Source organism: Manis javanica, chromosome 5 (assembly GCF_040802235.1).
Source record: "Manis javanica isolate MJ-LG chromosome 5, MJ_LKY, whole genome shotgun sequence".
Classification (NCBI taxonomy): Eukaryota; Metazoa; Chordata; class Mammalia; order Pholidota; family Manidae; genus Manis; species Manis javanica.
In genome coordinates, this window is record NC_133160.1 from 12,645,324 (window position 1) to 12,673,254 (window position 27,931).

The 27,931-nt window shown below is 46.5% G+C and overlaps 2 protein-coding genes across 7 annotated transcripts in view; one reads left to right on the top strand and one right to left on the bottom strand.

Moving 5' to 3' along the window:
- SLC2A10 (solute carrier family 2 member 10) overlaps positions 1–27,914 on the bottom strand; it is a 66,982-nt gene extending 39,068 nt beyond the window's left edge. Inside the window, exons 1-2 of one of the 4 annotated variants that reach the window (XM_037006243.2) lie at positions 10,836–27,914; positions 9,804–9,892 (exon numbers count right to left, since the gene is read on the bottom strand). In XM_037006243.2, coding sequence (XP_036862138.2) covers positions 9,804–9,813 — 10 coding nt within the window. In that variant the 5' untranslated portion in view covers positions 9,814–9,892; positions 10,836–27,914. Of the gene's footprint in view, positions 1–9,803 lie in introns of all 4 variants that reach the window. The other 3 variants (XM_037006242.2, XM_037006241.2, XM_037006240.2) reach the window with 3 other exon arrangements.
- Positions 7,309–27,931, top strand: part of SLC13A3 (solute carrier family 13 member 3) — a 65,388-nt gene continuing 44,765 nt past the window's right edge. Inside the window, exon 1 of one of the 3 annotated variants that reach the window (XM_073236518.1) lies at positions 7,309–8,877. In XM_073236518.1, the coding sequence (XP_073092619.1) occupies positions 8,767–8,877 (111 nt within the window). In that variant the 5' untranslated portion in view covers positions 7,309–8,766. The remainder of the gene's footprint in view (positions 8,878–27,931) is intronic. The other 2 variants (XM_073236517.1, XM_073236516.1) reach the window with 2 other exon arrangements.

Below are 27,931 nucleotides of genomic sequence, written 5' to 3' on the forward strand. Positions count from 1 at the left end.
GTCTTGAAACCACGAGGCTCCCCCTGAAGAGAGTCAATGAGAGGAAAACAGTGGAGTGGGCAGATGGGAAGAGTGAGTCTGTCCTTAGTGACATCAGACCTCAAGCCTCCTTTCCCTGGCTTATTACTTGAATAAGTAAATGTCTTCAAAGCTGAAGTCGCTTTAGTCATGTTTTCTATCACCTGAAGCCAAAAACATTCCTAACCAAAACAGACACAGACCCCAGTCCTCCAAAGCTGTACTCGTTCCAGGGCATCTTGCTGCCTCCCTGGGGCAGGCTAGGGCATGTTGGTCAGTATAGGTCTCTGTTCAGATCAAAGTGAAGGAGCAGTGACAGGCAGACGCCAGCCGCTTCTCTTCAGATGCTGGGCGGCGAGAACACGGGACTGAGATTCAGCTTACACGAGGCCTGGCCTCTGCCAGAGGCCTCTGCTGCCAAAATCCTCTGCGTTTGAACCCCTCTTCTGTTATTCTGCCTCTGCTTGCTCACTCTGGGTCACCCACTCTGTTCTTCCAACAGCTAGTCATGCTCCCATCTCAGGATTTTTGTACTTGCTGTTCCCTCTGCCTGCACCACCGTTGCCCACAGATCTTCACATGGCCGCCTGCCTCACTTTCTTCGGGCCTCTGCCAAACCCCACTTTGTCTGAGAGGCCTTTCCTGAGCTCCCTATGTAAATGGCAGCATCCCATCCCCAGCTGTCCTTACCTGCCTCCCCAGCTCTATCTCCACCCCATTCGTGAGCACCTGCGATCCTTTATATTCACTTACTCCTCGGCTTCCTGGCTGCTCCCTGGGTAGGGGGCCTGTTTGCTCCTCTGCTCCAGCCCTAGTTTCTATAACGGTGCCTGGAAGGCAGTGAGTGCTCTGTAAACATTTATTGAACTGAATTGAATTCCCTCGTATAAGCCCAGCTGGCTGTTGGAAAGAAAATCAAGGAGCCATGTGATTCTTCATCCCACTCTTCGTACACACACGTGCCGCCTGTCCACAGCCTTCCCTGCTGGAGGCACCGCAGGGCATGGTCCTGGCCTACAGCTTGGAACAAAAAGCAGTCAGAACCCTGGGAGTTTGGTGCTGATCAAAGGCCTCCTCCTGTTTGTAAACCTTCACTCTCTGCCCAGAATAGAGGCAGTTAGCGGATGGCCCAGAACTTTAAGTTGGTTGCAGCTCCAGGCCGGGGGAGCCCAGGGCCTGTCCCTTCCCCATAGTGAGGAAAGGCCTTTAAGACTGAGCTTTTTGACCAAACCCCCATCCAGGGCATCTAAAAGGGGTAACTAATCCCAACCCCAGCCTGAGACCCCCCCTGCTGGGCCCCCCCTGGGACCAGCCTCAAAGCCAAACATTGCTCATGGAGCTATAGGGTCCTCCAGCAAAATGTCACGCTGTTGCTGATAGTGATAGAGGGCTCGGTGAGGGGAGTGGAGTGGAGGGGGACACGAGAGTCCCTTCTGTGTAGGGGAAGGGGAAAACTGGTGCCTTCATGCTCTCCTCATACTCTCTCCTCTTTCCTGGCTTTGTTTTTCTTCACAGCACTAATCACCATGGGATGTGCTACGATGTCTCACTCATTTATCTCATTACAAAGCTGATAAAATGAAAGCTGTATGGCAGCAGAGACGTTTGTCTCACTCCATCACTGCCCTTGCCCCAGTACCCAGAATGATCCCTGGTATATAGTAGGTGCTCAATTAACACTTGTTGAATGAATGATATGATGATTTTGATTGATGTTCATAATAATTAAAGCCTGTTCAAGTTTTCAATATTTATGGAAGTGGGGGAAGGGGATAGTAGTAGTGTGTATCATTGGAATGGCAGCTGTATCATACACTAGCTGTGAGACTTTGGACAAAGGTCTTAGTCTTTGTTTCCTCATCTGTACAATGGGTATACCTAGTAAGGAATGAAAACAAATGGTAGTCAAACCATCCATCGACTGTGGAAATGGTCTAATAATTCTACCTCCTTTTCAATGTAAAGGGAGAAGAAACAAAGAAAGGGAGTCAGTGGGTCCAGCCTTGGAGCCACTTTTCCTTCTGTAGGGTGCTAAGGACCGAGTCATCTACCTAGGGGCCTCATGTCTTGCAGCCTCTCATTCCTATAAGAAACTCTTTCCCAGGTAAGAAAAGTAATAGTGGTACTAATAGTTACCTACTGCTGTGTAATAAATTGCTCCAAACGTAATGGCATAGAACAACCCTTGCTTGCAGATTATGTGGGTCAGAAATTTGGGCAGGACAGCACTGGGATGTCTTGTATCTGTCCCACCACGTCTGAGGCCTCAGATGGAAGATTCAGAGGCTAGAGGCTGGAATCATCTGAAGGCTCATTGACTCAGATGCCAGCTAGTTGGTGCTGGCTGCTTGGCGGGAGCCTTGGTTTCTCTGTGTGGTTTGAAATTCCAATGTGGTGGCTGGGTTTCAAGTGTGAGAGTTCTGGGAATGTGGGAACCAATCAGAAGCTGTAGCCTCTTTATAACTTAGCTTTAGAAGTCACATAGCATCAGTACTGCCACGTTCTATTGGTCGGTGCATCACAAGCCCCCCCGCCCACTTTCAAGAGGTGGGAACATAGACCCCCAACTCTCAGTGGAAAGAGTGGCAATCACATTTAAGAAGAGCATATGGGGTGCCCATGTAGAGTGGAAGATACATATGGGTGCCCTCTTTGGAAAATAAAATCTGCCATGAGCGGAATGATAATAATTGTCATCAACTGATGAACACTTACTATGTGCAAGTACTATGCTACACCCTTGCCAATTAATTCTCCCAACATCCCTACGAGTTACATACTGTTCTTGTTTCCATTCAGATAAGGAAACTAAGGCCCACTGGAGTTAAACCTCTGACCTAGGGTTGCACAACAAGTCAAGTGGTTCCGGAATTTGAATGTAGCTTTGCCTAATGTAGGGTGACAGACTCAGAAAGGAAAGGCAAATGGATTATTATAAGGACTAAATGAATCAATAGATGTAAAGTGCTGAAAACAGTGCCTGGCACATAGTAAGTGCAGGACACTATATGCTTGCTATTATTATTATTATTATTATTACATTGAGTCACTGGATCAAAGCCTCTGCTCTAATACTAAATATTGTACTTAGTCTCTTAGCTGGTTCTAGAATATGGGATCTAATCCAGCGGCCCTGGTTGCAACACACCCTGGTCCCAAGTGCCTCCACTGGGACTTTGGGGAAATGGACCAGAACTTCTATGATGTCAGATGATCCAAATCCCCAGGAGTAGTTTTTCCAGTTTGGAAAACTACCCTCCCACACCCAGGCCTCGAATGTCCAAAGTGCTCCCTGCAGGGCCTCACCATCCATCCAAGGCTGGCTGATGCTAATCTGACTGGAACCTTTGATGAAGCCGACTATTGGGCTGGCTTGCAGTCAGGTCCCCATTTTGAAAGAACATGGGAGAAAGTTTCATCACAGCCTGAAAAGGATCCATTGGGAAATAATTTGCTGTAGAGGTTTATGGGCATTGTGGCAGCGTGTCCCAGGTAGGACGTGAGCACCGCACCCTGCTCTGGGCCCTTCTCTTGCCTTCTCGAATTTCATATCTTTACATCCAGTTTTTGGAATCTTGCCATGACCATGCACTCTCTGCATTGAGCTACTTAGTATTTTTCTTTGAGTTGCTTCACATTGTAAATTTAAATAGATTTAACTTAAAAGGAGGATTTTTTTTTCTAACTCACAAGCTTTAACAAAAATCACTTGCCCTAGGGCAAAAGTAGTTATAAGAATAAAAAAAACAAAGATAAACCAGTGTTTTCTAATTGCAACAAGATGCTGAATTCTCTGGCCCTCTAGCCTTCTCTGGCTCTTCCAAAAGGACACTAAGTAATGAGGGACTAATGGGATGCTAACAACCAATTAAAATTCTCTCCATGGCATAATGAAGAGTTAAAAAAACTTGACATGGGGAATAACTTTCACTCAAGGGGATTAAATGTTATTATTTAAATACCATGTAGTTCAACACAAAATTATCTGTGTGTCCTCACTGGTATGCCCCTCACACTGTGAGGAATATTCCACCATATCATTCACTCCCAACAGCAGCTTCTTTCCTTCCAATCTTCACCAGACAATCAGGAAGACCTGCCAGCTCTACTGGCAAAAATACATCCAGAGTGGTATCTTTTCTTACCACCTCCATTAGTACTGCTCTGGTCCAAGCAACTATCCTTTAAGTGATAAGCATGCCCACTTCAATGGCCATAACAAAAAGCTCAGTTAATAATAAGTGTTGGTGAGAATGTAGAGAAAATAGAACTTGTGGGACTGCAAAATGTTATGGAAACTTTGGAAAACAGCTCAGCAGTCTCTCAAAAGGTTAAATAAAGAGATACCATAGACCCAGCAATTCTACTTCTTGGGCATACACGCAAGAGAACTGAAAACGTGTCCATACAAAACTATGTACATGAAGGTTCATAGCAGTATTATTCATAATTGCCAGAGTTGAAGCAACTCAAATGTCCACCAACTGATGAACAGATAAATAAAATGTGTTGTATTCATACAACGTATTTGCCCATAAAAAGGAATGCAGTACTGATACATGGTGCAACATAGGTGAACCTTGAAAACATCATACTAAGTAAAAGAAGCCAAACACAAAGGACCACAAATTGTATGATTCCATTGATGTGAAATGTTCAGAACAGGCAACTCTATACAGACAAAAAGTACATTAGTGGTTATCTAGGGCTTTGGAGGTTAGGGGGAGATTGGGAGTGGCTGTTTAGATGGTATGAGATAGAACCAGTTCAGATTTTGCATCAGGAAAATGATTCCACCAGGAAGTGACAAAAGATGGGTTATATTTAAGGGGTCTGGAGAGTTGGACAGCAATAGAATTGTTGAGCAGTGGTTTTCAACCCCAGCTGCATATGAGAATCTGTTGGGAGCTCTCAAAAATCTTCATGCCCAAGCCACATCCCAGATAATTAAGTCATACTCTGAGTGTGGTGCCTCGGCATCAGTACTTTAAAAGCACCCCAGGTGATTCAAGGTGCAGCCAGGGTTAAGACCCAGTGTGTTAGGAGGCTAGAGGGGTACAGGTAGCCCTTGTTATCTGAGGTATGAGCATTGGGAAACAGCCCCTGAGTAAATACACTCAAATTGTTGCCAACTCTTGTAATATTGAGGGGATCTGATGCATGAAGAATAAGACTTCCCACTATTTTTCTTTAATGCTCAATGTTAAGGTTATATTTCCTATGTTTAATAAACACACATATATATGCTGTGAATCATTACTATGTGGACAGAGCTAGACTATTGGGGTTGAATTGCCCCTTAACAACTGTGTGTCTTGGGTAAGTGACTTCTTAGTTGAAGGTCAACTGTGTTAAAGGTGTATGTTGTAATCTCCAGAGCAACCACCAAAATAACAACACTGAAGAATAGCTAAAAAGTTAATACAGAAGATAAGACAGAATGCCAAAACATATACTCAGGTGACACAAAAGAAGGCAAGAGAGGAGGAACCGAGGAACAAAGAGCAAATAAGACAAATGGAAAACAAATAGCAAAATGAGACACTTAAACCCAATCAAATAATTACATTAAATATAAATGAACTAAGCCTCCAAATAAAAACCAGAGAATGTCAAACTGGATAAAAAAGCCCATCAATATACTATTTATAAGAAACACACTACAAATATAGACATACACACAGATGGACAGTAAAAAAGTAGAAAAAGATACACTATGCAAACCCTAAGGATAAGAAAGCTAATGTGGCTATATTAGTATCAAAGTGGACTTCAAGACAAAGAGTAACCCTAGTGATAAAAGGGATTTCATAATGATAGAAGGATCAATCCACCAATGCAACATAATAATTTTAAAGGTGTATGTATTTAATAACAGACTTTAAAAATCTATGAAACAAAAGTTAAAGAACTAACACAAGAAATAGACAATACACAGTCCAATTCGAGATTTAACAATCTAGATTTGAAAAACACTATCAATCAACTTATTAATATTTATATCACTAAATACACTCAGTATACTTTTATTCCATTTTTATTGCAGTATAATTATATGTAATAAATGCACCCATTTTAAGTGTTCAGTTTGGTGAATTTGGATAACGATATTCAGTTGTATAGCCACCGCCACAATCAATAGAACTCTTGTATCACCCTTAACATTTCCTCATGCTCCTTTCAGTTGGTCTTGTCTTTACCAGGCAATCACTGACCTGCTTTCTGTTACTAAGTTTTGCCTCTTCTAGCATTTCTTATAAATAGTCTTTTGTGTTTGGCTTCTTTCATATAGCATAGTGTTTTTGAGATTCTATCTATATTGTTGCATGTATCAATATTTCAAAGTGTAGGTATATCAGAATTTGTTTATCCATTCACTGGCTAATGAACATTTGTACTGTTTCCAGTTTTCAACTATTGTGAATAATGCTGATATGAACACTTATTGTCTTTAATGTGGATATGTGTTTTCATTTCCCTTGAGTAAATACCAAGGTGAGTGGCATTACTTGACTGTATGGTAAGTGGATGTTTAAGTTCATAAGATGCTGGTGTATTGTTTTCCAAAGTGGTTGGATAATTTTCCATTTCCACCAGCAATCTGTGAGACTCCTGATTGCTCTAGAGTCTTGTCAGCACCTAATATTAGCATCTTTTTAACTTTAGTATGCTCATGGGTTTATATTGCACTGAGCTTTCAATTTATATTTCCCTAATTACTTATAATGTTGCATATCTTTTAATGTGCTTATTGGCTATTTGTATGTCTTTTGTGTGTGTGTGAATATGTCTTTTCAAATATTTTGCCTGTTCTTAATTGGGTTGTTTGTCTTATTATTGAGTTGTAATGGATTTTTAAATATATTGCAAATATAAGTCCTTTGTCAAATATATTTTTGAAAAAATTTTCCCCAGATTATGGTAAATGTGTATGCTGAATGCTTATATTAAGATGGAAAAAAAGGTAGAAAGTAAGTGATCTAAGTTCTCCACCTTAAGAAGCTAGAAGAAGAAGAGAAAAATAAACTCAAAGTTAGTAGAAGGAAGAAAATAATAGAATAAGAACAGTGGCTTCCACTTCTGCAAAGTGGAGTAGACATAATACTCTCCACACCTCCTGCTAAGTACAACTAAAACCCTGGACATCACATATAAAACAGACAAGATGAAATGTAAGCGAGAAGGCAGGGACTTGGGACCCAAGGAACAACACAGTGACACATTAACTGGGTTTTCTTTCAGCCTTCTGTATCTCAGACTCGAAAGAAGCAGGCAACCTAGAAATGCCAACAGAAGCAACAAAAAGCCACAAAAGCTTACACTCTGTAGCCCAAGGACTGGGAAAGAATCAGCCTAGCAAGGGAGATCCTGTTTAGATAAAGACTACTCTACTCCAGCCAGACGCCACAGAACAAGTGACCCCATCACCACCAGGAAAGGCGGAAAGGGGAGTGAGGAGTGTGGGCTTCCATCCTCACCAGACTACACCAGCATGTTCCAGCTTCCTACTCGGTGGTGACAGAGAAACCTGAGGACGGAGCTGGGGCATTTGTCCCCCTTGGCTGGTAATGACCTTCCTCTCCTGCCCCTCAGCCCCGACCATGTTAGCTCTGTGAAAGGCTCTGTTAGGAGGATGAAAAGACAAGCTACAGGCTGGGAGAAAACATTCACAAGCAGCATATCTGATGAAGGACTGCTATCTGGAATACATAAAGCATTCTCCAAACTCAATAGCAGAAAACAGTCCAAATCGAAAATGGGCAACGACAGGAAGAGAATTCACCAGAGAGGATATGCAGATGGCAAGTAAGCACACAGAAAGATACTAAAACATCATTAGCCATTAGGAAAATACAAATGAAACCATAATGAGGTATCTCTACACCCTCCCTTGAATGGCTAAAATAAAAAATCCTGACAACACCAAATACTGACAAGGATGTGGAGAAACTGGATCACCCACACATTGCTAATGGAAATGCAAAAGGATGCAAAAAATTTGGAAAAGTTTGGCAGTTTCTTGAAAAAGTAAGGATGCAACTATCATGAATCCAGCAGTTGTACTCCTGTGCATTTATCCAAGAGGGGCAAAAAGACTCCTCCAGGCTCCATCCTACAGTTGACTCACCTACCCTAGGAGAAAATAAGAATCACATTATCTACAGCAATAACAACTGCCCTGAAGTTCTTTGTGCCAGGCACTATGTTAAGCACCTTAAGTGCATTATCTCATTTAAACTTCCCACTAGACCTCTTGTCTGGTAAAGGACCATTATTATCATTACCTCCACTTTCTGGATGAGTAAACAGGCTCAGAGGGCTGTGCTCAAGGCCACGCAGCTAGTATGCGACAAAGTCAGGATCTGAACCCAGGTAATACTAGTAAGTGCTTTAACCTCGCATTGTCATTATCGTCCATGTCACAGGCGAGTAAACAGTGGGAGGAAAGGTTAAGCCAGTTGTCCCAGGACGCGCAGCTGGGAAGGCGCGAGGCTTAAACCCAAGGCCACGCTGCCTTTACGCCAGCAGTCCGCGCCCTTAGTTCTTGTGCCCTAACGTCCCCCAACATTCCCCGGCCTTTTTCACCCGGTTCCCGGGGAGCAGGCGCCACCCATTTCCCCAGGGGGAGTAGGGAGAAGGCGGGTCCCCGGGCGCAGTCCCCTCCCCGACCGTTCCCCAGCTTTAAGCCTGCGCGGGGCCAGGCGCGGACAGTCCCGAGCCGGTCCGCTCCGCCCGGCGATCGCGCAGATGGCGGCGCTGGCGGCTGTGGCCAAGAAGGTGTGGAGCGCGCGGCGGCTGCTAGTGCTGCTGTTCGCCCCACTCGCGCTGCTGCCGGTGGTCTTCGCCCTGCCGCCCAAGGTAACGCCTCCTCTGTCTGTGCGGCGCCCACCCGCGGCCGCGCCACCGGCGGGACCCTCTGTTCCCGAGCCTTTGAGGCGGGACCCCGCTGAGGTCCCAGGCTAGACAGACGTCGGCAGACCCCCCTCGACCCTCTCCGCTTTATCCTGCCTCGGGCTGCTGTGAACACCCCTAACTCCTCTGCCCCTTTCCCAGCTAGCTGCACCTTGGAGTCCGAGTGCCCCCAGCCTTCTGGATCTCACTTTTACAGGAATGATTTCTCTTTATTGAGCTCTGACTATGTGCTTGGCCCTGCCGTCGCACATTTCACTTGAAAATCACAATGAACACTTAGTGAATGCAATGCCAAGCTGTGCAAGTCTGGGGGCAAGTCACTTCACCTCTGTGAACTTCAGTTTACTTATGTAGAAATAGGGGAAATGGTAGTGGCAACCCTTAGGGCTGTGGTGAATATTAAATAAGACAATATGTGTAAATCTCTTAGAACTGAGCCTGGTACACAGTAAGTGCCTAATAACACATTGCCTGGTTTTATTCTAGTCCTTTACATGATGGGGACAGCCAAGACTTAATGAATGCTTACTAGGAGCCAGGTGCAGTGCTGAACTTCTCTTGTTGTGCGTCATTTTACTTAGTCCATTCAGTGTCCCTCAGAGAGGGAGGATTACTTACCCTGTTTTCCAGAGAAGAGGAGAGGGGCTTAGAGAGGTGAAGTGACTTGTTCAGAACCACACAGCAGGCAGTGGAGTAAGGAAGGACTGAGTCCCTGGCTTATTAGAATCTAGAAACTAAGCTGTTTCTAGACCCTCAAAGAAAGTAATCCTCAGATCAAAGGCTGAAGATTCAGGTCAGGCGAGTCATGTCAAAAATCACCACCAGTGGGGCTGGAAGAGGACGGTATTGCAGGTCCCTGTTGGGCACCTCACCTGTGTCCATGTCATCTAGGGCATCATGGCGGGGCACCAGGACGAGGCTTCTAGCTCCAGGAAGTTGCTTCAACGTCCCTAATGAGATGCTAAATGTTCATAAAAACAAAAGTATAAAGAAGGTGTAGTTTAGCGTTGCTTTACCCAGCACCCATCAGCAGAGGCCAGGGGAGCCAGGAGAGGTGTTCAGAGAGGGCTGCCCAGAGGAAGGAGCCCTCCTTGGACACAGGGAGTCAGGAGATGGTAACAGGTAGTGCCAAGGGGATCCAGGGCTAATACACAAGCAAGTTTTTTAGCGTAGAATTATTTAAGCTATTAGACTTCTTGACTTGGAAGAGAAAAACAATAAATGCTGGAGTAAGGATTAGGTCACTTTAAAAAAACAGGCCACGTGCTGACCTCAGGACCTTAGAACAACCTCGTTTCTTCTTTGGTTCTTACTTTCTTTGTAATATGGAGCCATCACAGTGCTAGCTTCTGAGAACTGATGTGAGGGGTTGAGCAAGGAAGTTGCCTCACTTCGTGAAGCATCTTTGATGGAAGGATGGATGGGTCTGTGGGGTCCCAGGAAGAGTTCTGGGAAGAGGAGAAGAAGCACACTGGGTCTCCCCTCGGCAGGGAGTTCTTCAAGCTTCTCTCTGCTCTGCTCTCTAAGCAAGACTGTGAACTCAGGGGCAAATCCAAGTGTTAGGGGCCTGAATTACATAGTATCTGAGGAGGTCTCTTTAAGAAAAAGTGTACAGATTTACAAGTATAAACTATAGAACTGGGCTTTGGAGGGGCTCTGAAGCTTAAGCTCCATTAGCAGCACAGTGAATCCACTTCCATATGAACCCCAGTGTGTGCAGATAACAGTGAGTTCCTGTAACCCCCATGATCAGGTGTTCTGTTGGTAGTATGAGCCAAGGACTATGCTAAGAGCTTCTCAGACAATGTCTCATAAAATGTCCACATAACTAGGGAGGCAGCTGCTATCTGCACCCCTATTAAATAGGTGAGGAAATGGAAGCTCAGCAAGGTTAGATGACTTACCCAAGGCCACACAGCCTGTACAAAGGCAGAATGCAGGGTCTGTACTTCTAACTGCTGCACGTTGCACTCTCTCCTTAGTTATAACTGAATAAGAACTTCTCCTGCATCCCCACAGATCCCTGATGAGGACCATTTGTGTGGCCTGAGACATCACTGCCTCTTTAAGTGGCTGATAAACCAGGACCTCCTCCCAGGAGGCTGGTCTGACTACCTGGGGGGATCTTAGCCTCTTTAAAAATCTCTATCAGTATATTCAAAGCCCCTTTCCCTATGTAATTATATAGATAGGTAGGGAGATAGATATATGTGTAATGTATTATATTATTAGATATTAATAATTGACCTGTTTCCCAATCTAATGTACATTGTGAAAAAGGCATCCTTAAAAAACATTGAACAGAAAACATTGCTGTTTTTATTGATCTGTGACATACATTTAAAGCAAACAGAGGGGGGTGTGCTATGCAAACAGGGCTTCAAGACAGTTCCTGTCATCTTACCCAGTTTTAACTCTGTGATAACCTCCCCAAACAAAGGCTGGTGGTCTAACAAGAACATTATGCTTGCCGTGCCTTATGCTAGCTTCAAGGCAAGTGTCCTCAGTGTCCACCCCTACCATCAGATTGCTGCTTCTAAGCCTCTGTCATATAGAAATTCTGGAACCACTAATACAGGTTCTGTTGTACCCATGGGGTCCCAAAAACTTTTGCAAAATTGCAGATAACAGATCAGGAAAGACGTTTGAGATGCTTGGGCATTCGCTGTTTGCCCATTAGTGGGACCTAGTTTTCCAGCTTGATGATGTCTGCAGGTTACCACTGCTCTGATGTTTTAGGTGTCTGTGATCGAGAGGACTGGCCCTCATGGACTTGTCCCCCTGGCAACTGGTGAGCTGGTCTTCAAGGAGACTGGGGTTAATCTGGTTAAGATGGAGGGAACAATTCTTATATTATGTCCTCCTGGCATGAAACAAAATGCTGTCAGTAGAAATGAAAAGGAGTGGGCCACACATCTGGGATGCAGTAGTTGCAATTTCCAGCACCACTAGGGATCCCAGCTCTTGCTACAAAGAGACTTAGAAAAGTCAGGATGCTACTGGAGGAACCACCTCAAGTTCCAAAAATGGCCATCCTGGGAGTTGGAGGTTTGGGTACTGGCCTTGGGCAGTCAGTGGGGACAGACAAGACTTGTAAAGCAAGCTTGCAATAAGCACCCGCCTCATGTGTTTGAAGAGAAATCTTGTCCCCTTTTCCACCTTGCACCCCTACAAGCAAATTCAGCTGGACTGATCATTTGGCCCAGATGGGTTCTTGCAGTGGATACTCACAGGTGACTCTTGGGAAGGATGCTTTGAGGAAGAGGCATTTGGCAGTGCTCTGCACAGGGGGCCTTGAGGAAGCAAGCAAACTGCAGCTGAACAAGCCTGCACTCCACATACCAAACCGTGTGCCCCGAGGCAGTGCTGGGCCTGCCTGAAGAAGAATTTCTTTCCCTAATCTGCACAAGGGTATAAAGTCTGGCTAGCAGCAGGTTAGCTGATCTTTTTAGGGGACAGGGGTATACCACCAGTAGGGTCAGAGGTCCATTTTTTTGCATTTGCCTAATTCTTGTGTGGGATGTTAAGGTGGATGACTAGGAAAATGGTCATTTCATTCCCAGTTTTGAGTCTTTGAAGTCAGAACTGGATTCTTATTGTACATATTCTTATTGTACGTATTCTTATTGTACATATTTGCTCTGTGACCTTGGGCAAGTCATTTTGCTTCTCTAAACTTCCGTTCCTTCATTTATAACATGGCATAGTATCACCTTCCTCCCAGGTTATTATTTGGGCCCAGTGATATCATGTATTATGCCCTCACCATAACTTCTTACTTTTTGTTCAATGCTTAAGAGATGTTTTAACTCTCCCATTTAGCAGATGAGGCAACTGAGACTCAGAAAAGTTAAATGATGGAAAGAGCACAAGCCTTACAGTTGGAAAGACTTGGGTTTGGGTCTTGACTCTAAAACTCTGAGACAAGGGAGCCTGCGTTTGAGACTTAGCATCTTTGAGTCTCAGTTTCCTCATTTGTGAAGTTGGGGAGGACTCACAGCCCCCCAAAGGGCTGTTGTGAAACTTAAGTAGGAAAAGACACAGAAATGGTCCAGTGCAGTGCCAAACACAGTGGGGGTTTATAATAATAACTGCTAAAAAATTTTTTCCTCTTTATCTGATGCTGTTTTACATGCCTTTCACATTTTAGTTCACTTGCTCTTCACATCAGCCTTAAGGAGTGGGAATAATGATTATCCCCATTTCTACAGATGAAGAAAGTGAGGCACAGAGATGTTAGGTAATGTTCCTGAGGTCTCACAGCTGCTTAATATTGCTCCAATCACTCACCTCTTGGTCCTGGTTTTAGAAGAGGTGGCCAGGGTTCTGAGAGGTCCTTGCATATTGCCCTAATACAGGCTTCCTGTAAAACAACCTAAGTGTAGCCCTTTAGATCCAACACCTTCTCTAGCCAGATACTGCCTAGTGCCCTTAACTTGCATCTCATTGAACCCAGAGAGCTCGGACAAGGAATTTGTTCACACAAACCCCCCAAACAGAGTAGGGATTTGGTTTCCATCATCCAAATACTGCCCACAACATTTTTGCCAGATCCCCTTACCACTCAATATTTTTACTTAATTGCATTCCTATCGTTTACTGGTTTGTTTGTTTTTTACATAATGCCTTACTGCCCTCTCCTTCTTTAAAAAAAAAAAGAAGAAGAAGAAACCTAAATATAATGACTTAAAAAGGAAATTTTATGTCAGAACCATGTATGGAAAAGCAGGATCATGAATGACTGGTAGAGGAAAAGTAGCAATAAATAAATAAATAGCCAATGTTGATTAATTCTGGCTACATACTGCTGCCCACTTGAAGCCAAGGGCCTGACACCTGCCCTTTCTTTGTTACAAAGGGAAGGAAATAATCAAAGAGAGATGCTGAAGGGAAGCTAGTACCAAACTGAGACTTTGTTTTGGAAGGAATGAGAAGGAAGAATCAGAAAGGGAGGAACCTCGGTGTTCTTTACGGTCCATATATGAATGATCCAAGGTCTTTCAGAGATGGCCTCTTTCACTTCAAGAAAGACGGGACTTGTAGCCTGCATATATGCCTTGTCTGGAGATTCACGAGGTTGGCTGTCAGCCCTGGCTGCTTGATTCCCTGGTCTGTAAAATGAGATGATCTTCTTTCCACCAAGACACTTGGCGGCTGTTAAGTGGTTGGCCCAGCAGTGGCCAACCAAAGATGTCAAAATCCTAATTCTCTCACCCTGTGCATGTTACCTTACATGGAAAAAGGGGCTTTGCACATGTGATCAAGTAAGGCTGTCAAGATGAGGAGAGTATTTTTGATTATCCTGGTGGATCCAATGACATCACAGGGAGTTTCCAAGAGGAAGGCAGGAGGGTCAGTCAGAAGTCAACATGATGTGGGCCCACAAGCCGAGGAATGCAGACAGCCTCTAGCAGCTGGAAACTGGCAAGGAGCCGATCTCTGCCGGGAGCTCCAGAAGGAATTAGCCCTCAAGACACTTTGACTTGAGCCTGGTGAAAATGATTTCAGAATTCTGGCCTGCAAAACTGTAAGAAAACACCTTCTTGTTGTTTTAAGCCACTGCATTTAGGTAATTTGTTACAGGAGCAATGGGAAATGAGTACATGGCAGAACCACATTCAGGGATGCTTCCCGTCATGGCCTTTTGTTCTTGGAATGCAAATCCTGGTATTCAGGAGAGAGCCTGGTTTGGCAGAAAAAGCCATGGACTCATCTGGATGTGAATTCAGCTCCAGCTTCTGTCCTTCATGAGTGATGTGATTCAGAAGAGTGTCTCCACTTCTCTGAACAGGTTTCCCCATCCGATAAATGGATTTTTTCATAGTCCTATTCCTCAAGGGATTTTGTGATGAAGAAATAAGTTCACATATGCAAAAAATACACTTCAGATACACATACATCTAACCTTTACACATTTTTTCTTAGAGGGATCTTTGAAGCTGATTTGGGGGAAAACAGGAGATGCTTGTAGCATTTGATGGAATGAGCTACGTGGAAATGGTCAGTTCTAACTAAGCCTTGGTTGTCTCATGGAAATTGGGTCTGATCATATGACAATAAGTTCGCATGTTTGAGGCACGTCATGACATGCTGGCTCACAGTAAGCACTCAATAAACATCAGCTATTATTATTGCAGTCATTGTCACAACATTTCAGAACTTGGTTTAACTTCCATAGAGAGGATTCTGGGGCCCAAAGAAGGAAGTGAGTTGCCTGAGGCTTCACGGTGAGGGAGTCACAGGGCAGGTGTGAGTGCCTCCATCCCACCTCCTTGTCCAGTGATTCCCCTATTTTAGGCTCCCAGTCACAACCAGGATGATTTTATTCTGTTGACATTTCATTTAATCTCTGAATCCTAATTTCTAGATAAGGAGTGAGTGGAATCAAAGGTCAAGCTCCCTTATCAGATCATAGTAAGCCCTCAGCAAAGGATAAGAACAGCTAATATTTATTAGTCAATTACCAGGAGCTTTGGCCCCTTTGCTCCCCCTGCTCCAACCATGCTGGTCTTGCTGTTCCTTAAATATCCCAAGAATGCTCTTACCCAAGGGCCTTTGCACTCGCTGTTCCCTCTGTGTGAACTGCTGTTTCCCACACATCAGCAAGACTTTCTCCCATACTTCATTCATCTTAGTTCAAAGGTGAACCCCCTCAAAGGCCTTCCCTAGCCACTCTATCTAACATAGAAAATGAAAAATCTTTTACACTCCGTTCTCTTCTCTGCCTTATCTTTCTTCAGGTCTTTATCACTGTCTGGCAATTTATATTTAAGGAATGGGCAAGTCAGGATAAGCAGGCATAGGATTGGCTAGTTCAAATAATTGCAGTGGGCACTGGGACACTAGAGTCTGTCCCCTAGTTGTCTGGTATCTTGCCCTGGGACAATCAAGGTAGGTGGATAGTGGCCAGGCGTGACAGAGCCCAATAAAGGAGGTGGTTGGGGGTGTAGGCTTTAGATTGATTGGTTTACATTTGAAAAACACATACCTAAGGAGTTGTTTACTATCTCTAGGAATTAGCTAGCTCAGCAAGGGGCTGACCCTCAAGGGTTAGTAGAGTCCCAAGATATCAGAACACCAGATACAGAAACCAGCAGGCATGGTTTTACAATCTCTCTTATTCTTCTCTGCTCTCACTATGATCCAACCTCATAAGCCTTCTTTTGGTTCTTTAAACCTGCTAAGCTTGTTCCTGCCTCAGAGCCTTTGCCCTTGCTATTCTCTCTGCCTAGAATGCTCTTGCCCCTGATCTTCCATTGCTGGATTCTTTTCGTTATTTGGGTCTTAGCGCCAACAGCACTTCTTCCAAGGAGGCCTCCTTGATTCCTCTTTTCAAGGACACTTGCCTTCCTCACCCCCTACGGCACTCTCTAAAACAGTCTCCTGTTTTATTTCCTTCCTGACATTCATCTCGATCCTAAATGAACATTATTTTTTCAGTGTCTGCCTCCCCAACTAGGTTGTGGGCAAGGTAAGGGCAGGGCTGTGTCTGTCTGGTTCCAAGACTCACCCCCAGTGCCTAAAGCAGTGTCTGACACATAGCAGGTACTCAAAAACAAGTGAATGAATGAATTTGGACTTGAATCCTGGTATTTCTGATTTTAGAATATGTGCACTTTCTAAAACCACTGACTGCTGCCAATTTGTGGGAGATTTGAGCTGGAATCAGTGTTTCCAGTCCTTTCACTTTTCAGCTGGGAAGACTGAGGCCCAGAGGGGACATGGAGGGACTTTCCTAGCCTCTCCCAGCCAGGTGGTCGCAGAACCCTCATCTGTGCCACATGCATGCTTTCCCCACCAGGTCTGACCTGTTGCCCACACAGACCCCTTGGCCTCGGAACCGCTTCTCTGAGGCCTAGCCAACTTTCCTCTTTCCTGGAGTTCCTGCCAGGTGTGTAAACAGGCTAATGTGATTCCCGGTGATGGGTGATGCAGCAGGGAACAAGATCATGTTTCCTGACCTGACTTAAGAGGACAGTGCCCTCTGGACTGATGAGCAGGATTTTCTGACACCTCCAGACCTTGAAGACACAGAGTCAGCACCCCAGCTCGGCCGGACCTGGCCAGGGTCTGGAACAAGCCATACTTGTGCCCTAAACTGCTCTCTCCAGCTGAGATGCATGAGGGAAGTGACACACGAGGCCACACCACTCCTGGCAAGTCATTTCTCTCCCCTGAGCCTCGATTTCCTCATCTACAAGATGGGCATAATGAAACCCACCTGCTGGGAAGACTTGACTGTGCCTGACACATAGTAGGTGTTCAATAAAGGGCTGTGGCTTTTGCTATTATCTGCCAAACAGGAGTATCAGGCTCTCAGCTCTGTATATTTGTCTCTGAAGTTCCCAGGGGGAGAGAGAGGGCGCGGGGCGTGCGGCAACAGAACAATAATCTGCAGCCAGGTAAAGACATTGGAGAAGGGCTGGGACGCCAGCCTGCCCCTGCCAGCCAGCCTATTGTCCCCTACCCAGTCCCTTTTGCTTTATTCCTTTGCGGGGGTCCTTATCAGCAATCTGGGCTAAGAAATGGATTTTATTTCAACTGTATTAAACCCTCCTAGAGGAATATGCTAGTCCCTGGGAGCTGCAGGAGGTGAACTCAAGTTTGTTGATGGCCTGGTCACATGCCTCATTCATGCTCTCTCTGCTCCCCAAGGGGCCTCCTAAGAGCCACAGCCAATACCTCGTTAGCACTTATTCAGTGCCAAACATGGTTCAAAGCACTCAAGATATGTTGCTAGCTCATTTATGTGCACCATGGCTGTGTGGGGGCAAGTGCTGTTATTCACAGATGAGAAAACTGAGGCACAGAACGGTTTGGTCACTTGCCCAAGCTCCCAAGGCTTAGAAATGGCAAAGCTGGGATGCAAACCCTGGCAATCTGGCTCCAGAGTCTATGCTCTTAGCTACACTGTTTGACACAGGGATGATGGACTCATTGTACAGATGAGAAGGCTAAGGCCCAGAGAGGTGAAGCCACTGGCCCAGCACCTCAAGTCATCGAATGAATAGTAGGACTGGCATTCATGCCTAGGTCTGCCTGTTGAAAGCCACACCCCTTTATGGTTCAGTGGAGGCAAAGAGGGAATAGAGTGACTGTGCTGGATGGAGTGGGGGACATGAAGGAAGGCTTCCCAGAGGAGAGACGTGTCATTCTGACACTGGAGTAGGAGTTTGGAAGTCTCAGGGAGCTCTCTGAAGACAGGAACTAACATGGGTGGTCAAGCGTGATGGGTAGGAGCTTACGTTTGACTGCTTGGATTCAAATCCTGGCTTCTTACTATGCTATGTGAACTTGGGCCAGTTACTTAACCTCTCTGTGCCTCAGTTGCCTTATCTGTAAATGGATATGATAACCATTAATGATGCTTATAAAGGATTCAACAAATGTTGGCTGCCTTCATGGACCAGTCACCTACTGTGTTCTGGGCTCTGGGAAATGTTTTAAATCAGTGCTTCTCAAGTATTTTGCTCCCCGGGGACATTTGGCAATGGCTGGAGATATTTTTGGCTGTCAGAACTCAGTGGAGTGCTACTCGTGTCTAGTGGGTAGAGGGCAGAGATGCCGCTGAACATCCCTCAAGGCCCAGGACAGGCCCCACAACACAGAGTGCTTGGGCCCCAGTCAGTGGTGCTAAGTTTGGGAATCCCTGCCCTAAATGCATCGTTCTTCTGATCCCCCAACAAGCCTGTAAGGCAGGTGCAGTCAAGTCCCATTTTTCTGTCAAGGAAACAGTCCCAGAGAGGGCAGTGCTTGCTGATGGGCACACAGCCTGGCAATAGAAGGCCTTGCAGTGTGGAGAGGATTTAGAGAAGGAGACGTTTCAGGAAAGACAAAGCAGCCCTGGCCCCCAGCCCTGCTCAGAGACCAGCTCCGGGATGGATGGAGCTGACCCATCCCCTCTGCAACCCTAGGGGCTCTCAGAGGGCGGGAACATCCGCCTTTCCCTCAGGTGGGAGAAATAACAGAAGAGGCCCCTGTTCGCAGCCACCCACAGCCCAGATTGTCCCTTCGCCTGCACCTTTGTCTCCTGACTTTTCTGGCTGCTCTGGAGACCTGGAGGAGAGGGAGAGTGCAAAGGAAAATTCTTCCTGCTCCTTTTAACCATTTCCTGCCCCTTTCCGTAGTCCCATGACTTCTCTGGAAAGGGCTGGGACTCAAGTCACCAAAATTTCTCATGACGCCTGAGCAGGGCATTTTAGAGCAGAGTCCAAAACAGAAGTGTATGTGGTTTGCTGAGAAATGAGTCCTGGGAATGTGGTCCACTGTGGTCTAGACACCAGGGACTAGGGTACGGGGTGTCCAGCCCAAGGGAGCCCTGAGGTGGTGCCCTGCTCCTGGGCCAGCTCCCACTTCTTTGGGGGGCCTCTAGTGGGGACTGAGGCCTGTTCTGAGAGGACCTTCTTGCCTCGCTAACCAGGCCATCTGCCTGTGAGACAGGGCTCCATTTCCCTCTCTTAACCTTTTTCTTCTGTGGGATCTGGACCTTCTCCAGAAACCAGCTTTCCTCCTCCAGAAAAGGGGCCTTTCCAGAATCACTGGACAGCTGTATCCCTCAGAATCACTTTCTGAGGGGAAGGGTCAGCATTGTGAGAACATGACCTCTGGCACCAGACTTCCTGGACTCCAGTCTTGCTCTTTCACTTCCCAGCTGTGTGACCTTGGACAAGTGACTTAGCCTCTCTGTGCCTCTGTTTCCTTCTCTGTAAAATGAGGACACCAATAGCACCTACCTCATAGGGGTGTTGTGAAGATTGGCTCATATACCTTAAATACTTTGGGCTGTTCTTGGAACATAAGAGGTACTAGGTGAATGTTTGCTATTGCAATTGTTACCACTAGTAGTAGTAGTATCGTTGTTTGCATTACAAGTGATTCTGTCCTTCCCAAGGGTCTGGAAGTACCTTGTAGGGGATGAGGCTCACTCCTCTTGGCCTTCTCCCTTTGTTCACTGTGAGGGTTCTTGGGTTCTCTGAGGCTCCATTTCCTCCCCTATGAAATGGAATAAAGCTCATCTCCTGGGGGCTCTTGGGAAAATTAAATGAGATAGTACTTATTCAGAGAAAACCCTTTTATTCTTATTCTTGGTCTGAGCCCTGGAGCCCCAGAGGCCTAAGGAGTGAGGGTTGTAGGCAGTGGAGAACCACTGTCAAAAGGGGCTTGGAAATCCCCCAGGTCAGTGTGCAGCAGCAGGAGCCTTTAGGGGGCCTCTAGTGGAGACTGAGGCCTGTTCTGAGGCCAGCTTCCCCATCACTCACCACACTGGCACCCAGGATGCCTGGGGCAAGGCCAGCTTGACCGGAGTGGGAGTGGATGACAGTAACAGTAAAGAACTGCAAAGATCAGGCACAGGGCAAACCCCCGTGCCCACGAGAAGTTGGGCAAAGTAACAGGTGCACAGGCTATGGCCTCACCAACCCAGGATGGGTCCTGGCATGGCTAAGAACTTGCCCTGTGAGGGGGAAGCAAGGCATTTCCCTTGCCAGCCTCAGTTTCCTCATCTGTTTCATGGGCCTGCCTTCTTCATGGAGCTGTAGTGAGGAGCCAGAGAAACCAAACACTTAGCGAGTAGTAAAGTGCCTGCAGAGAGTAAAGGATAAATAAGGGTCCTGCCCACCTTGTTCTCCAATGCACCCCCAAAACCTGGTACACAGTAGGTGCTTAATAAATATGTCCAGAATGAATAATAAAAATGGATATTTCTTCAGTATTTCCTATGTGCTGATTCAGTCTTAATTTTTGAAAGTATTTTTAAAAGGCTTAATTAAAGTCTTAACTTTTTTAAGTATTAATTGAGCACCTACTACACATCTGCTATATAGTAGGGTGACATGGCATGAGCCAAGTGGTCACAAGTCCTTATACTCATGGAGCTGACATCCTAGATGGGGAGACATTAAATGAAAACAAATGGATAAATAAGTCAGATCTGTAGTATGCGGCATGATGAGAGTGCTGTGGAAGATGAAATCAGAGAGAGCGAGTGGGAGTCAAGAATGGGGGCAGTGCAATTTTAGAATCAAGTAGGTTTTGTTAAGAAGGGGATTTCTGAACAAACATCTAAAGGAGATGACTTGCAGGAGGTGAGGGAATGAGCCCTGAGCACATACCAGGCAGTGGAACAGCGACACAAGGTCGTGAGGTGGGTGCATGGTGGGTGTTCCAGAAACATCCAATGATCCTCATGACAGCCCTTCCTAGGAGCCAGACCCCTGTCCCCTGATCATGGAGAAACTAAACTGAAGGGACTAAATGAACTTATATGCAGAATTCACTCCAGTGCCTTCAGGCCAGATTTCACATCAACCAGAGAAAGGGCTCCTGTTACTATAGGCCTCTAAAAGTGTAGGAGGGACCACCAGGAGCAGGGGGAGGTGGAGAAGCCCTGAGGAGGCCTTTAGATGCACGCCCACCCATGTTGGGAACTGAAGGACCCTCTGGACAAAAGGGTAGAACAAGGCACAGAGAGAGGAAGTTGCTGTCCAAGGTCACTCAGTGAATTGGTCTCTTTTTCCAGAACAATGTGTTCTATCCTCCTTGGGCTGAGTCAGGCCACTGGGGGGGTCCTGGGTCCAGGGCAGCTCCCAGCCCACCCCCACCCACCTGTCCGGCTTGTGAATGATTAGTGAAGTCTGGGCAGCAGTGATGTGTGAGCTGCCTCAGAACACCTACTGAATGGTTCCAAGAACTTGAACTTGTTATAGCTGCTAATGAGTCTAGGGGTCCAACACACTCCAGTCTGGAGGAAGGGTGGAAGAATGAGGGGGCTGGCCTCAGATGCCTCCTGGGGCAAGTCACCACCTCCACTTTATCCTTTTTCCCCCTTGAGTCTTGGACCCAAATGGACACAGGGGGACCCTGACTGTTTTCTCAGAGTGTTTTCAGGAACAGGAGACCATAGGAGGGAGCCCTAAGGTTGGAAACCAGAGACCACACTTCCGGGCTGCCTCAGTTGTTTCCCTCTTTGGTCACCCTGGTCTAGTTACTGGCTTAACCCTCCATGCCTCAGTCTCCCCTCCCCTCTGGAAGGTGGGCACACAGCTGTGCTCATCCTCAAGGCTGAATGGACCCAGAGGATGTGAAAGGGCCTGCAAAGTGATTTTCTGCCGAGTGTCCTTGTATATCCTCTAAAAGAACTTACTAGAGTTTATGAGGAGCAAAACTCACTGTAGGTGTATAGGGCTTAGCGCAGCCCCCTCACATAGTAAGTGCTCAATAAACTATGAATGTTACCATCATTGCCATTCTCATCCTCATCATTGAACCCGGGACTAGGGCCCTGGGCTCAGCCCACAGTGGCAGGAATCATGCATCATCCCTTCCTGAAACTGCACACATGGATGACAAAGTCCTGAACCTCTCTGTGCCTCAGTTTTCTCATTTCTGAACAGGATTGTGTGACAAACAGGTGAGCTAATGCAGGTCAAAGGCACAGCTCAGTGCCTGACCAGCGCAAGCCCTCAATAAATGGTAGCTTTATTATTCTCATCTACTGTTCACATTGAGGCAGTGTAACCTTGGTCAAGTCATTCAAGATCTCTGAGCCAGGGTAAATTGAGCTACCCATAGACTCAGGACAGCTGCCCCATGGGACCTGAGGTAGAGTTTAATGGGGAGTTTCCAGAAACTATGGCTGGCATGTGGGAAGTGCTTAGTGCATGCCACCATCGCCAGTTGCCCTGGCATTGCTCTGAGGCAATGAGGGCAGTCACTCTAGAGAAGGAGGGTAGTGGGGAACAGAAATGCCCCCAGCATGGTCAGGCTTGCAAATAGCCGTGTCCACATTCCTTTCCGTCCCCTTCCAGCTCCCTCAACATGGTGTCATATGCCTCCCAATTTACGGGTGAGGACGCAGAGACTCAGAAAGGACACCCGTCAGTCCAAAGCTGTCAGCTTTTGAGTGGTAGACTGGGATTTGCACCCGGGACTGTGCAATTCCTGGTGGCCACGTCTCCCTGAGCCTCACCTGGCCTTATTTAACTCCCTCTTTTCAAATGGAGGCCTCACACCTAGGTGTTTCTTGGCCTCAGCAGAGAGGATTTCTCTCGGGTTCTCTCTCTCATCTTACCAGGTTGGGTCCTTTCCCTGGGCCTGGTGTGTGTGTGCTCCAAACTGCTTGTCCTTTGAGGCCCATATCTGTTGTGCCATTGAGAATCGTTACCTTCATCCCCACCCAGCAGGCCTAAAGTGCTTTACAGATCATCGGGATGAAACTTCTAATGTAAAGAGAACAAGAAATGTGCTCAGAGTCACAGGGGCCACCTGTAGCAGGTAATGCTTCATATATATTGCTTACTCTGTGCCGTGCACTCCTCCTAGCACTTTACTCATAACAATTTATACAATCCTTGCAACAATAACTCTGAGGTTAAATTTCTTATATCATCATCCCCATTTTACAGAAGGGGAAACTGAGGCCCAGAGTTAAGTCACTTGCTCTAGAAAGCGGTAGAGCCAGGATTCGAACCCAGGCACTCTGGCTCTGGTTGTTGAGAGTGCAACTCATAGACTCCTTTGCTTTTTGGCATCAGGTTCAGATTTCAGCCCCTGTCTCCTAGCTCACTGTCACTACTCTTTCTACTGAACCAAACAGCTCTTATTTCTCTGGGGCTGACCATCCTCTAGGTGCTGTACCTCTGTGATGCCATTCGTCCCCTTGTTATCTGTGAGCAAACAGGCTCTGAGCGGGAAAGTGACCTGTCCAAGGTCACTCATACCAGTTGCAAGTGCCACAATGCTTCACACTCTCTTAGGGCTCTGGAGGTTCTGGCCACTGCTCAGGCCCCAGACTGGGGCTGGTGAGGGGATACTGAGAAGTTTAAGGCAAGACTTTGGCTTTGCTAAAATTCAGGGCTTCCCACAGCCCAACCCTGCGTAACTGGGTAATAGCTTCTAACGGGCAGCTGGAGGCACCACAGTGGGCAGCTGGCCGTGGTCCTGCTCCGCGAAGGGCTGGCCAGCCAGCTCTCTGCCTGGCCTGGAGCCATTGCCAGTACCTGGCAGGAGCCTAGTCACACCTCAGCATGCTGACAGAAATGCCTGCTGCAGCCCAGCAGGGAGATGGGGTGCAGGAGGGATGGTAGTGGTCGGTGTTGTTTCTGGACATCCTGCCCTGGCTTTGGAGAGCAGACCACTACTTTCTTTCCTTTCCCAGGTGAGGGGGGAAAGTTTAGGGGCAATGGGGAAAAAGTCACCTTGTGTCTGCCTGGAAATCATTCCCCAGCTCAAAAATTAACCACCTGACATGGCATTTTCTTCCTTCCCCCACCTTACTGTGGTGTGTTTTGGATGCAGACTTTAATCCCTGTGGTAATTAACATATTGGCTAAACCTGAGAGGCTGGGATTGTTTTGGTGGGGGGATTAGAAAGCTTCCTGTAGGAAATGTCTGGGTTGAGTTGGCCTGAACAGGGCTGGTCAGGGACTCTGGGAGAGTGCCACCACCACCATTTTTATTACCAACCAGATCCAGTAAGCTGGGAGACACACCCAGGAAGCAAAGATAAAGTTGGGTCACAGTCAGGGCTGCGCACTTGCCTCACCTGGTCCCCAACCATCTGTCCTGATAAAGCTCAGGGCAAAGTGGTCTTTCAGGGGAACAAGGTCAAACAAGTCCTTATTTTGGACCCTATTGTGCCACCTCAGGCAAGCCTCTTGCCTTCTCTGGGCAACCATCATCCTAGGGGTCAAGTTAGGGCAGAGGGGACAGTCTGGGGAGTTGAGGGATGTTCCACCTGGAACCACAAATCCATTCAACCTGGGCCAGCTCAGCAAGATTCCTCCTAAACTGGAGCCTCTGGGCAGAACAAAGTGTCAAGGAGGCAAACTGCTGGTGTGAGATGATCCAGAATGTGGGCCTGAAGGAGCAGACACCTCCCCATCCACCAAACTCCAGAAGTCAACATTCAAAGGAGCAGGGCCCTGGGGTCATGTGACTCTACCCTTCTATGCTGACCTGCGCTGGAGGGATCCCGTTTTGCTAACATGCAGACTGAACCTCCCTCCATGCGGCCAGGTGGCTGAACTGAGATCACCAACCAGTGCCCAGAGGCAGAGGTGGCTCGATGTGCTGTGGGCTGCAATCATGGATCCACCTGGACCCCATTCCCTGGTCCACCATTTAAATGGTAACTAGCCCTGGGTGTGATGAGATCTGCTCTTGTGTTCTGTGTGGTCCTGAAGAGATCACTGCTCACCAGACCTGTTTTTATACCTTGAAAATAGGGATTTTGAAATGGAGCAGAGATTTTCAATATAGCATTCTGTGAACAATTAGATTCAGATTGACATTAGATTCAGAACTGTATATGCATATGCACTTTTCTGGGATATTACCCCAATTAAAGCCATTTAGACAGAGGTCATAAACTAATAATCATGGCTTTGATACTGCTTGTAGATGTGGTTTTTCTAGTCTTTCCTCTTAATGAGAAACTCAAAACTTTGAGATTTCACATAAAAGCACAATTTCAAGCTTCTCTTGAAAAACCAGGAGATCTGGCATCATGGAACCCACATTCCCCCACAGCAACCATCAGGAGCTGAGCAGCAGTTGCTCCTCTCAGAACTTTACCACAGTCCCCACTCCTCCCTATTGCACCCATGACACTGAAGCCCAGTGTCAGCTATAATCTATCATCAAGCTTGGGTACTTTTTCCCCTGCTAAAACAATGGTTTTCTGTACCCACAGGGCTGCCAGACGTGCAAATCAGATTTGAGAAAATAATGTGATTTTTTTTTTTTACACCAGCCCACTTCACTCATTAAATTTACCTCTGCATTTGAGTTTGCAATGCCTGACTCTGGTCATTTATCAATTCACTTAACAAATATCCATGGAAGCCCTGAGGATAGAGGTGAACAAAAATGGACAAGGGCCCTATTTGCATGGCACTTATGGTCTGGTGGGGAAGAGCAATAATATGTGAACAAACAAGAAACATTTCAGCTATTGATAAGTGCTTGATGAGAACAGGGTCAGACAATGAAAATCATACCATGAAGGATAGCATGATCAGAGGAGGACTCTCTAAAGAGGTGACCTTTGAGATGAGGGCTGAACAACAAAAAGGAGCAGGCTGGACAGAGATCAGGGTTGAGGGGCCAGGTAGAGGAGAGAGTAGGCACAAAGACCTAGAGGTAGAAATGGGCTTCATCTGCTTGGGCTCTGAGAGTCCACCACTTAGTATTCACAGGTCCCAGCTCACTAGTCCCTGCCTCCACCTCCTGGGAGATTTTGATCTCTGAAAGTCAGTTCTGTCCTCAAGACCTGGCAGGGGTTTGGGGGATGAGGGGTAGCAGTACTTATTAATTCCCCACCAGATGTCTGGCGCCCAGCTGGCATTCTGAATCCATTTGCCCACAGGAAGCTCAGCTGGGGCAAGGAAGCTGTTTGGGGTCACCTTGGCCCTGCTCCAGGCCCTGACCAGCGAGGTAATGAAGCACACTCTTGACCCATTTACTGCCAAAGCCCCATGCATGCCAAGGATCAACTTCCCAACTCCTGCCCTTTCCCTTGGGTCACCCCCAAACCTGACACACACTGTATCCTGGAGTCATTCCTTTTCAAAGGATTGATGTTGGCATCTTGGCAAGAGCACCCAGACAGGGAAGAAAGAGAGGGAGGGAGTGGGGAGGAGGGGGAGAGTGAACCGAGAGAGGGAAGAGGGTTAGAGGCAGAGGGAGAACGCAGGCCAGCAAGGCACATCCTTTGGAAGGCAACCCTTGCAGCCAGACTTTACCAACATGTCTCCCCAACCCCATTGTATAGTGTGTAGAATTAATATAGTACACCGAAGGATTCACAAAATGCCACCCTGAGGCAGAGGTATTTGAGTGTTCACAGCAGTTCTATTAATTCATAATAATCCCAAATTGGAAACAACCCAAATGTCCACCAGGAAGAAAAATGTACAAATCAACAGTGGTAGAGGCACAGAGTGGAATACGACTCGGCAGTGAAAAGGGATGGGCCACTGCTGCACCTAACTGCATGGATGAATCTCACAGGCATTATACCCAGCAAAAAGGACAAGAGTACATGCTGTGATTCTATTAAAGAAAAGGCCAAGAACAGGCAAAACTAATCTATAGCAGTGGAAATCAGCACTGTTTTGGAGGGGGGTGTGAGGTTTGACCTGAAAGAGTCAAAACGGAACTTTTGGGAGTGGAGGAAATGTTCTGTGCCTTGATTGGGATGTTATATGGGTATGTACATATGTTCAGACTCAAACTGTACACTTACAATGAATGCATTTGATGGTATGTAAATTATATTTATAAAGCTAATATTGTTAAAAGTCATGTTTATTTTTCTCTCTAGCTGTTTGGCTCTAAAATCTTTTTAGTGGGGGATGCTCTTCCCCTGCGACTTGGACGAGATGCCTGCAGAATGGTGATTTTTACCATCATTCTTGAGAAATAATTGAAATCCTTCAGTTACTTTAAAATACAAATTGACAAAATTTTGTCAATTCAGAAATTAGAATGGTCAGTTCCAGGTGATGATCGAAACATGGAACTTGGCTTGAAGCAACGGCCAGGAGTTGGCAGATAACTAGCCAGCTTCCTTGCCTGCCAGGGAAAACTGCAAAGCACAATCTACACTCTCGCCCAGGGTCCCCGTCAGGATCGAGCCCCAACTGCCCACATGGTAATCTTAATAACACAGTCTGTATTGGCTTCCTTGTCCATTTTACTTCACCACTGACCTTCCAGGATCCCCTGTCAAATAAACTATGTTCATCTCAGGATCTGCTTCTAAGACAAAGGAATATTTCATCTAACCCTAAAAGGACATATTATTTCCCCATTTTATAGTTGAGCAAAATGAGACTCACATGGTAATGTCACCTGCTCAAGGTCAAAGCCTTGGGCACTTACGGCCTCTCCACTGCCTCCCTGAGGAACATGTTTGACAGGTCCCGCCCTAGAATCTCTTCTCCCTCTGCACCCCCCCCAGCCCCCAGCAATGCTGCCCCTCCTGAGCCTGCATCTCCCC